This window comes from Mytilus californianus, unplaced genomic scaffold, assembly GCF_021869535.1.
Source record: "Mytilus californianus isolate M0D057914Y unplaced genomic scaffold, xbMytCali1.0.p SCAF_2, whole genome shotgun sequence".
Classification (NCBI taxonomy): Eukaryota; Metazoa; Mollusca; class Bivalvia; order Mytilida; family Mytilidae; genus Mytilus; species Mytilus californianus.
The window spans coordinates 133,693,750-133,706,128 of NW_026262668.1; the positions used below are offsets into that span (position 1 = coordinate 133,693,750).

The following is a 12,379-nucleotide window of genomic DNA, read 5'->3' on the forward strand; positions in this document are numbered from 1 at the left end:
GTGAAGACAGTAAAGACATGAAGTTAAGAATAGTCAGAATAATTTAAGAAATTTTAGACTGTTTTAAAAAAATTAGAATATTCAATACTTTTTAAAATGTTGCTGGAATTCAGAATTCATATAAATTCAGTAAAATATGGAAATTTTTAAAATCTGGTTACTGTTGTGAATGAAAGAAGAAATATGTTGTCAGATAATCAATATAATTTTGATTTTAGTAAAATATGATCTCTACTTCGAATTAATTTGAAGTTTCTTGTAATAATTAATATTTAACTTGCAGGCCAAGGTACCAGTTAAATGTTCCTGGTCAGGATTTCAGGACAGAGAAAGTCCAATACAAAGGTTTCTTATCTCTCTTGGATCAGAAGAAGGACTTACTGATATATTTGTAAACAAAGAAGTTAGTGGATTCACGTCCAGCTACTCCATTGATGGTGAGTATAACTATTAAAATCCCTGAAACAAACAAAAATAAGAGTAAAATGATTTGTATACAACTTCAGTTTTACATGTATTTTGCTAGCAGGAAACACCAAAAGCTTTTTACAATAGCTACTATAAAGTGGCTAGTGCCTTGAGAAATATGTAATCTGGTTTTTAATTTTAAAATGCATTGTTTAAAGTTTGAAATTATATCTCTGACTTCAGAGGTTAGTTTCCAACCCACCTGTTTTTCAAAATATGAATAACACCAAATAATTTACCGTAACTGTTTAGATTGGATTGGATCTAGATAGTTGTGCATACCAGTCTTTACATATGCGTTACAAGTTGTTGTGTTAACTAATAGTTGCAGTCTTAAAAATCTATGTGTTATTTAATGTTTGTGTGAACTTTCTGTAATAAAACTTGAATTAAATATGATGACATACCAAGTTGTGCATATAAATTTTCCTTTTAATGCACATTTATATCCTCTTCTAAATCCCAAATCAGAATTTAAGAAATCAGAATCTTTTCTATATAATGCCATTATTAGTTTGCTGATAACTCATTGACAATCTGATTGGCTGTTATTTCTGTCATTGTACATTACAGATGCTGGTTCCCTTATGACTCATGGACAAACCTATTATTTAACAGTAACTGCTGTGAACTCCGTCCATCTTATGTCATATGCGTTCTCTGGTCCTATAGCCATAGACACTACCCCTCCACAGTATGGTAAAGTCATTGACCTTCATACAACCTATAGAATGGATGTCAGTAATAATACTGCCACAGTTTTAATGAACTCCAGAACTTGTTCAACTGACCAAGGTATGTATGACAGTTGTCAAGAATTATAGTATTTCTCTTTTTGTTTACTTTAAAAGGTTTTAAAAGGATTATGTGTGTAGCACAATATTGATGATTTTGTGTATTAAACATTTTTTCTGTTACAAGTAAAAAAGTTTGGAAAGGGAGAGGGGGAGAGGGTGCAATCAAACCGTTTCAAATTCATATCCATATATCCTATTTCTTTTCATTACAGAATGTGATGCTTTAGACGCAACTTGTTCAGAATCCTTGACCTCTGTGTCATTGGCATGGCAACCATTTACTGATGAACAGTCAGGAATTACACAGTAAGTTGGCAGTTTACCTCCCACTTACTATTTCACTAAAAAATTCAAACTGTTCTCTGAACCTGCCTAGTTGTAAAATAGTTTAAGTTCTTATATTAAGTAACCTACCTGAAACAAACCAAGACATGTGACATGGCAATATGTTATACTGGTGATAGACAATATTGTCAACTCCTGAAGTTTTCTGATTAGGTTTAAAGTACTTACTGGACATTACCCCTATTAGGTATTCAGTTGCATTCTTTAAGGACTATTGTAGCATTATTCAGTTGATGAGTGAGTGGACAAGTTAACTCATCAACAAGCTCCTTCCAAGTAACCTTAATTACTATATTGTTAATAGTTGTTTTATATGTTTTACTTATTTGATAGATATGAAGTAGCCATTGGTATAACACCTGGTGGAGGACAGATCAAGCCATTCATTAGGGTACCAGTAGATACATTACAGTATACAATTAATGGTCTCAACTTACATGGACTCAAAAAGGTTGGAAATATTTTGTTTTCAAATATACAAAAAGATAAATGCCTTTTTCCTTACTCTGTTCATATACATTATTTTTTGGCAAAACTATTATTTTTTAAAACTAAGTGTTTTTAGAGATCGCCACCAATGTCCTTTAGCAAAACTTAAATTTACAGGTTGCTACCAGTGTACTGTTATATTTTTTTTTTTATTTCCATGATTATTAATTTCAATCACTTTAAACATGTTTGATTAAAAAAAAAAATATGGGTTAGTTCTTATAAGAACAAACACGTCTGTTGTCAAGGTGATTAAGGGATTTGGATTCTTAGTTTTATATCATCATGCATTGGACAATATTGTAGATGTATGTGTCAGTAAGAGGGACTAATGGAGCAGGATTATCTAGTGTGGGTACATCTAATGGTGTTTACATGTCATATATAAGTCAAGGACTGCCACCATTGTCACACATAGGAGTATATGATGTTCTGCAGAACTCACATGGAGATGTGTAAGTACAGTATTTATTTGTAATACATAATATATCATTTTGTATAATGTATCCGATGTATGAAAAGATATAATAAAATAAGTAGAAGGGGAAACTTTTATTGAACAGTTAGGTAACTATGATTTATTATATTTGACAGGGACTTCCAGGAAAGCTATGACACATACAGAGCAGCATGGGATATGTCAGGTGACCCATGTCCTGTTGTTAAATATGAATGGCAGATACAGAGGCTAGATGGGAAAGTTGTGATGACATGGCTAGATTTGGGAAGTAGGTATTCTTATATACATTTATGTAAAAATAGAAGTTTTTAATATTTACATAAAATTTTAAGATTAACCTAAACTTGAGTAAAAATTGAGCAGAATTAGAATAAATTTCATTTAGGGGAATGTTATTGTTGACCAGCTGTCCATCCTTGTAATACTGTGCTTTTACACTTTCAGTAAAGACCTCTGGGATGAATGATGAATTACAAATGTTAAATGGAGAATTGTATTACTCCTTGTTAAGAGTGACTAATGCTTTAGACTATACCTATATAATAAGATCTAATGGTGTGACCATCAAACAAGATCCACTAATGCCTGGTAAGGTATTTGATGGGGATGTTGATGGGTACGATCTGAACTTCCTTAGATCTAAAGCTATGGTGTCAGCAAATTGGGATGGATTTGGTTTACCTGTCAACACACAAATACAAGTAGATGTTATATCTGGTAAGTCTGTGGTATTTTACTCAAACATTTTTATGATATAGTCCATAGATATTCAGATTTTTTAATGTATTTTGTCTTTTCTTTTATAGTAAATCATTGTTAGTTCAACACAGTGACTTTTATAGAGTACCCTTAAAATAATTGTCAGCAAAAATGTTCTTACCGTCAAATTCCAATGATTTTTTTTTTAATGAATACTTCTCATAATATATCAGCAGGATAATTATGTACCCCTTACCCTCAAGTGTTTGAGGTGTATGCTACTTGTGAATTTCATTTATTGAGTTTTTGTTCTAGACAGAATATTTAATAGTTAAGTTTTTCAAATGATATTGGTCTTGGACAAAAACAAAAATGTATCCCCTAAGAAAGCTGTTATAAAGGTAGTTTAACATAGTCATAAAATTCTTTATCAGATCAGCTTATTTTGCTTTATAACAGGTAACCCAGGAGTCCATGTGAACCAAGAGAACATTGATTACCAAGATAAGAATCAAGGTGTAGTCTATTATGAAGTAGCATTAGGTACTGACAGGAGGTTCCCTAAAACCAGAGACAATATTGTCCCATATACTAATGTGGCTAAAAATACATCTGTCACCTTCTACGACCTAGAGCTGGTTCCTAGTAGGGGAATGTATTACTTTACTGTTAAAGCATACAGTGCATCATATTCTGTTGCACTGGTCACATCAAATGGATTTCGTGTTGGATATGATGGTGGAGTTAGTGGTGAGTACAGATTACTAAAAATACAAAAAGAATTCTTACTTCCTAAATGGAATCAGAAATTTTATTTTGTTTTATAGGTCAATTCAGTTTTCTCTGTTATCCTTTTAGTTTAACATTTCGCTTTACATTGTATACCACAGTAAATTTTTGTTTGGTGCATTGTCTGCATCAAGCAAGAAAAAAGAATTATGCATGTTCATACATACATCCAAAAGAGGAAGGTTTTGTATTTAGCTATATTTTAAAGAAAATTTTATAATGCATCAGTGATATTTTGATGGTATAGTCTTCTAGTAATAGAACAATATTGTGAAGAAACTTTTGTGCTACAAAGATTTACATTTCATGCTGTGAGCGAATTTGTTGGATTTTTGCATAATTTTTTAATAAACCTATTGAATATATCAACAATATTTCACAAATACTGTCCTCAGTTATAAAGCACACTATCTGATCAACATTTCACACTCAAGTGACTTATCAAGTTCTTCGTTAAATCCTAATTTAAGACCATTCAGCAACATTTTTCTTAAGTTTTTGAAGACTTAAGAGTAAATGGATTTTTATCACATATTTTAAAAACAGGTATATTGAGCTCTCAAAAACATTTTTAACCCCGCCACACAGTGGGGATGATCATTATGTACTAATTACAGTGTGTTCATATTTCAGTGGGGAAGATCATATGTACTAATTACAGGGTATTTGTATTTCAGTGGGGATGATCATATGTACTTATTACAGTGTTTTTGTATTTCAGTGGGGAAGATCATATGTAATAATTACAGTGTGTTTATAATATTTCAGTGGGAATGATCATATGTACTAATTACAGTGTGTTTATATTTCAGTGGGGATGATCATATGTAATAATTACAGTGTGTTTATATTTCAGTGGGGATGATCATATGTACTAATTACAGTGTGTTTATATTTCAGTGGGGATGATCATATGTAATAATTACAGGGTGTTTATATTTCAGTGGGGATGATCATATGTAATAATTACAGTGTGTTTATATTTCAGTGGGGATGATCATATGTAATAATTACAGTGTGTTTATATTTCAGTGGGAATGATCATATGTACTAATTACAGTGTGTTTATATTTCAGTGGGGATGATCATATGTACTAATTACAGTGTGTTTGTATTTCAGTGGGGATGATCATATGTACTAATTACAGTGTGTTTATATTTCAGTGGGGATGATCATATGTACTAATTACAGGGTTTTGTATTTCAGTGGGGATGATCATATGTAATAATTACAGTGTGTTTATATTTCAGTGGGGATGATTATATGTAATAATTACTGTGTGTTTATAATATTTCAGTGGGGATGATCAATGTAGAGGACTATATCAATACAGATAACTATGTTGATGTACAGTTTGAAGGGTTCTACTCTAAACTAGACATACTGATGTACTATGTAGCTGTGTCTGACTATAGAAATTTTACTGGTTCTGACTGTAAACGATATGTAAGTTTTCTTTTGATACTCAGTGTTTTATTCTAATAAATTTGAAATGCCTTAGTGGTCTCGTAGTAGCGTGTTCACCTCCTGTGCGGTAGGTCCTGGGTTTCGAACCCGAGCTGGATCAAGACTTTAAAATTGGTATTTGCTGCTTCTCCGCTAAGCACGAAGCATTAAGGAGTAAGAGCAAAGACTGGTTGGCTCGGAGTAAGAATAATGTGTCGGGTAAGGTGACTTGTCTTCCTGTGGACTGTTACCTTGTGAACTAGCACGTTAAAAATCCTTGGAAGCTTTTAAATCCTTACTATTAAAGGAGGACTATACTGGTTTACCTCTGTCAGTCCATTAAACACTTTTAAAGTTCTGAATCAACTTTTTAAAGTTATTGGGTATGTTCCTGGTGCAAACAATGGAATGTATATATGGTGTTTCTGCTTGAAAATTTGTAAACATGTCACTGGTCAAGAATGATGAAGTCAGAGTGGGCGTGACTTTTATTTGTCACTAGATGATGCAGTGCTGTATAAACAAATTCTGTCTTAATCTACCAAGGGTGGAGAAGAGGAGGATAGATCATAACACTTGGTTAATGAAGATGCCTGTTAAGTTAAAAGAAAGACAAAAAATCACATCATACTAAAAATATTTGATTTCTATTATATATTTTATAATTGTAGATTGATGGTGGTAAAGCAACAGATGAAGAGAAGGCAGCAATGTTTAATGTCTACCCTGTAACAAATATTAACCAGAATACTTTCTATAGGATACAACCTCTAAACTTACAACTGGCTAAGAACTATTTTATATGGGTAATGGGTGAGTAAATCTTCTCTGCATCTACCTTATATCAAACGTTTTCCTCCAGATTTTGATTGTTGTTTAATTCAGTGTATTACAGTATGGTAAATTTTGTCTGTCACTTTAGGAATTAACTTTCAGTTTCTTGACATTCTTTTTAAACCATTATGTCAGATCTGAACAAATTTAGATGACTATTTCTGTTAGATAGTAGAAACCTTTTAAGCTGGCTCAAAAACTCACAGTCACAATTTCATAATGCAGAAATTCTGAGATAGTATGTTCTTTTTTACACACACCAGTAACGTGATTTCATCCTTTATCTCATTTACCCATACCTGAAGCCTAGAAAAATATTCTTTAAACCTCCACCTTGAAACAGCTACTATCTAGGAACTCCCATATAAGCTTGCAATTTTGATTTGTACCTTCAATTACTATGTACTTTTAAGTTAATATCTTTTGTGAATGGAAGATCCATATTCGTTTTAAAAAGTAGATAAAATATCAAAACTATTGCATTGTTAAAAAAAACCCTGAAATTTAGGAATAGTATTTCTTGTGAGTAATACAGTCAGTCTTTACCTAGATAGCTTTCTTTCCTGCTTCAAAGAGAAAGAACTATCAACTTTACACTCACGATTTAATATTAAAGGTAATAGCAATGAGTTGACTGAAATCTTACACATTTTGGTAAAGGCCAAAACTTTTTGTCTTGTCAACTACCGGAAGAATTTCTACCCAATTGATGTTCATATGTGTTATTAAGCAGGAACCCTGAATGTGAAGTTATTATTCATTTATTAGGATTTCTACTTTTCATTGGAAAGACCTATTGATTTTGTTCTGATTGATTTTTTGTTTTTTTTCTTCCGCCAATTTTAATTCATACAAGAAGATTTTGTTTCGCAAGATGTTGCTTAAATATTTGGTATATGATATCGAACAGTTTATACGCATTTAAAACTGACACCGTTTAACCAAACACTTTTCCTTCTAAGAGTTATCTCCCCAAACACTGTTTTCCTTGTTATCTCTACTCCTTTGCAACCGTAAGAGAAATCGACAAAATTTGTATGTGGTGAACCATAAGTGATAGACACCAAGATTATTTTGATATGAGATCTTGGGTCCCCCAAAAAGAAAATGAGATCATAGTCAAAGGTTAAGGTCATGTTCTAAATTTTTATTTTGACTAATTATTGCATCTCCTCAGAAACCGTATTAGATAGCAACATAATATTTTAACTTAACTGTTAGCTGCGACATGTCCTAACATATATTTTAGTTAAAAGGGTGCGTCAACATTTAATGGGAGTTTCTTCCACTCTTATGTTTAAAATTAGCTGTATTGGGATATAACTCATTAACTATATACAGAAGGGACTTAGGGTCATTTGATTTGAGGTCCTTGCATCATGACCATGAAATTTTGGTCAAGGTCAAAGGTAAATTTGACGTTCAAGATCTTGACCATATCGCTGGTAAATAAGTGGATGGCCTTTTAGATTCTGAATGAGACCTATCGACCTTCTTTTGTGTTTTAGGTACTGACAAGTCAGGGGAATGTAGTATGACTAGTCGTGAAATCATCGTGGATACCACTTATCCTGTATCTGGAGAACTAACTTGTGGTCCTGACTATAACATGGTATGTCCTTTAAAATAGTCTTGCATCTTTCAATATTGAAATATTGAGTTGTCTTAAAAAATCATTAGGAGCTATTTCTAAACTTATGATTAACAGTCCTTTTAACACTAAAGAAGGCTTCAGATTTAACTATTTATATAAATTTTGAATACTGGTTTGGTCAATTTTTTTACGTCCGTTTACGGGACATATTATGGTATAATGTAGTCTGTCCGTCGTCACTTGGTTGGACAATAACTCAAAAACGTTTTAACCAATTTTCATCAAACATTGGTGAATTGTTTATATATATTGACTTGAGTTCCCTTTCAAAATTTTAAAATTTCTGATTTACATTTTGGAGTATTGGGCTCTTTAGTTATTTTTATAAATTTCCGATATGACTTTAGGAGTTATTGAACTTTATTCGTTGAATAAGCGACGGGCATATCATGCACTCATGGCACAGCTCTTTATTAAAAACTGTCTTAACCGATACACCTTCTGTGACTACAAAATGGGTTAGCAATATCATTAAAATTCCTTATTTTGTAGAGGTTTTTTATACGACCGCAAAAATTAAAAATTTTTTGGTCGTATATTGGTATGACGTTGGCGTCGTCGTCTGGCGTCGTCCGAAGACACATTGGTTTTCGCACTCTAACTTTAGTTTAAGTGAATGGATCTCCATGAAATTTTACCATAAGGTTCAATACCACGAAAGGAAGGTTGGGATTGATTTTGGGGGTTATGGTACCAACAGTTAAGGAATTAGGGGCCAAAAATAAGCATTTTGTAACTTTCAGACAATAACTTGTGTGTAAGTGTATGGATCTCTCTGACATTGTACCACAAGGTTCCATATCACAAAGGGAAGGCTGTAATTGATTTTGGGGGTAATTGCCTCAAAATTTTAGGAATTAGGGGCCAAAAAAGGGGCAAAAAACAAGCATTTTTCTAGTTTCATGACAATAACTTGTGTGTAAGTGTTTGGATATTTCTGAAATTGTACTACAAGGTTTTATATCACAAAGGGAAAGCTGGAATTGAGTTCGGGGGTAATTGCCTGAAACGTTTAGGAATTGGAGGCCAAAAAGGGGCCAAAAATAAGCATTTTTCTAGTTTCAAGACAATAACTTGTGTTCAAGTGTATGGATCTCTCTGAAATTGTACTGCAAGGTACCATACCACAAAGGGAAGGCTGGGATTGAGTTTGGGGGTGATGAATCATAAGGGGGTTCAAAAAATTTGGGGGGGGGGGGATTTTTTTTCTTTTTTTCCTTTTTTTTTTTTCTTTTAAAATTTTCCATTTTAAGTTGGTTATTTCTGATTTATATTTAAAAGCAAATAATAATGATATGGTAGGAGATACACACCAAACAGGATGTGTAAATTTTTATATAATAAGTATTGTGCAATAGCAAGAAATTTTCAATTGCACAGTATTGCACAATAGCAAGAAATCTTCAATTGCACAGTATTGCGCAATAGCAAGAAATCTTCAATTGCACAGTATTGCGCAATAGCAAGAAATATCCAATAGCACAATATTGCGCAATAGCAAGAAATTGTCTATTGTACAGTATTGCACCATAGCAAGAAATATTCAATTGCACAGTATTGTGCAAAAGAAGATACTTCTTATAAATTGCTTATTTCTTGATCAATTTCAATGGGGTTTTATTCTTGAATTCTTGGGGTTCTTTAATATGCTGAATATAACCGTGTATTAAGTTTTTGGATTTTGGGCCCCGTTTTTAAATTGGTCCACATTGAGGTCCAAAGGGTCCAAAATTTAACTTTGTTTGATTTCATCAAAAATTGAATTATTGGGGTTCTTTGATATGCCGATTCTAACCGTGTATTTAGATTCTTAATTTTTGGTTCCGTTTTCAAATTGGTCTACACAAAGGGTCCAAAATTAAACTTAGTTTGATTTTAACAAAAATTGAATTTTTAGTGTTCTTTGATATGCTGAATCTAAACATGTATTTAGATTTTTGATTATGGGCCCAGTTTTCAAGTTGGTCCAAATCCGGGTCCAAAATTAAACTTTGTTTGATTTCAACAAAAATTGAATATATGGGGTTCTTTGATATGCTGAATCTAACCATGTATTTAGATTTTTGGGCCCCGTGATCAACTTTGTCCACATTGAGGTCAAAACGGTCCAAAATTAAACTTTGTTTGATTTCATCAAAAATTGAATTCTTGGGGTTCTTTGATATGCTGAATCTAACCATGTATTTAGATTTTGGATATTGGACCATAATAGCTGAATGTCCAATTTAAAATTTTTAAGTTCTTAGACCACATTCATTCTGTGTCAGAAACCTATGCTGTGTCAAATATTTAATCACAATCCAAATTCAGAGCTGTATCAAGCTTGAATGTTGTGTCCATACTTGCCCCAACTGTTCAGGGTTCGACCTCTGCGGTCGTATCAAGCTGCGCCCTGCGGAGCATTTTATTTATTTATAAGAAAATATTTGATTTGTAGGCAGTTACTTACACACCAGAGAGTACCAGTCTAACTGTAGCATGGGAGAACTACAGGGATCTAGAATCTGACATAAAATCATATGACATATCACTGTGGTTCAACTCTTCCTGTTCTGATGATAGTACACAGTCCTTACTGGTAGACTGGATAGAACTGTCATCTAATTATTCACAGTTTACTTTTACAGAGCTTGATTTGAAGGTTTGTTTCTTTGTAGAAAGGGGAAGGCATATTTTGGAACCAAGTAAGTACTAAAGGTACTTCACACTTGTCACTGATTTGCAAATTCAAATTTTGAAAAATATACTTTGATAAAAACATTACAGTTCTGGTTTAAAATATGGTTTAAATGAGTAAAACAGCCATAGTTCAAACTAAATTCAGCCAAATGGCAACATTTTAAAAATCTTGACTATTTGACTGCCATTTGACAGACACATTGAGGTATACCCTAAATCTCTAAATATGTATATGATATTAACTTTTCAGCTCTAACTATTTTCTATTGTAGCAAAATATCCCATACATTGTGAAATTTAGAGTGACTAACCTTGCTGGACTTTCTATCAATGAAGAATCTTCACCAATTTTATATGATCTGTCAACACCCACAGCAGGAAAAGTTGTTGATGGATCTGATTTTTTAAATGATAGAGTATGGTTTAGTTCATCAACAACTATCACCGGTAAATTAGAAGACAATTATTCTGAAATTGCAGAAGTCATATTACAAGAAAAAAGGGAATCATTTTTTATTTTTTTTCATATCAGTTAAGCTCATTGGTCTGAGAGTTTTATTTGTGAAAAAAAAACTAAATTTTAGTGGAAGCAGTTACATTCTGCAAGTATCTGGTATTGTATATCTTATTTATTTAACTGAAATACATAAGTGATAGATAAATAGAGAGTAAATGATGTTGCATATCAATTCATGACACAAAATCACTTCAGGCACATACAAAAAGCTAAAGTTAAAGGATCAGTACTTTTATTGCTGTTCTTCTTCACAAAGTCACAGTCAGGCCCTCAACATGGAACTGCATTATAAATCAGCTGTGTTAAACACCTCATAAATCCTGTAAATAATTTACACATATATCACAGCCTAATGTATTCCAGTATTGATTAGACTTATGCATTTGTTTTACATAAAATTCTCTGTTTACTTTGACCGTTCTAAGTTCTATACATGGAAATACCCATTACAATGATTTCTTAAAATCCAACATTTGATTATCAATTATAAAACAATAGAAAATACCTACCTTATTGAACTACTGATATCATGGTAAGAAAATAAACAAAAATTTGATGTTAGTTTTTACAGTGGAATTATTGACATTTTATTGTTTGTGCAGTGTTCATCAAGATCATTTCAGGGAATGCTATATCACATATCAATGTTAAAACCAGTAACCTATGTTAAAGTAGTAAGTACTACAGTGTTATTTATCATTTTTCAGGATCACTTATTCATCTTGCTACACCAAGGGGTCTGCCATGTCCAACTCAGTCAATATCAATGGTCAATGATCCAGATTGGAAAATACTGAAGCAGATCGGTTTAAAAGATCCTAGTGGTCAGCCCTGGTCACTCCTACACAGAGAGGAGAATGTGAGAAGTTTAGTATATGATGATGCAGTGTCTATAAAGTTAGCAAGAGATGTAAAGAAAGAAAGGATGTTTTCTGGATCTTATTACAGAACAGCTGATTTTGAGAATGGTGGTACTTACCAGGTAATACACAATATATGTCTGTCTGGTAAATAAAATTCTGAAGTTAAAGTGTGAAAACAGTACACATTTTACTATGCTAATCCTCACCAAAGGCCGACAGGCCCTGAGTCAGCACTTTGATAGAGTCATATGAAGATAATGAGATGTTGTATGATTGAGACAACTGTCCATAAAGACCATACGACAAAGATGTGAACAATCACAAGTCATTGCACAAAG

At 32.6% G+C, this 12,379-nt stretch overlaps 1 protein-coding gene across 1 annotated transcript in view; it reads left to right on the forward strand.

The window, feature by feature from the left end:
* Nucleotides 1-12,379, forward strand: part of LOC127731090 (uncharacterized) — a 117,839-nt gene that overhangs the window by 70,049 nt on the left and 35,411 nt on the right. The window contains exons 51-64 of the mRNA XM_052239950.1: nt 284-437; nt 1,042-1,263; nt 1,478-1,571; nt 1,944-2,061; nt 2,406-2,554; nt 2,694-2,827; nt 3,004-3,276; nt 3,718-4,008; nt 5,346-5,494; nt 6,166-6,307; nt 7,837-7,940; nt 10,420-10,623; nt 10,934-11,108; nt 11,886-12,160. Coding sequence (XP_052095910.1) covers nt 284-437; nt 1,042-1,263; nt 1,478-1,571; nt 1,944-2,061; nt 2,406-2,554; nt 2,694-2,827; nt 3,004-3,276; nt 3,718-4,008; nt 5,346-5,494; nt 6,166-6,307; nt 7,837-7,940; nt 10,420-10,623; nt 10,934-11,108; nt 11,886-12,160 — 2,484 coding nt within the window. The remainder of the gene's footprint in view (nt 1-283; nt 438-1,041; nt 1,264-1,477; nt 1,572-1,943; nt 2,062-2,405; nt 2,555-2,693; nt 2,828-3,003; nt 3,277-3,717; nt 4,009-5,345; nt 5,495-6,165; nt 6,308-7,836; nt 7,941-10,419; nt 10,624-10,933; nt 11,109-11,885; nt 12,161-12,379) is intronic.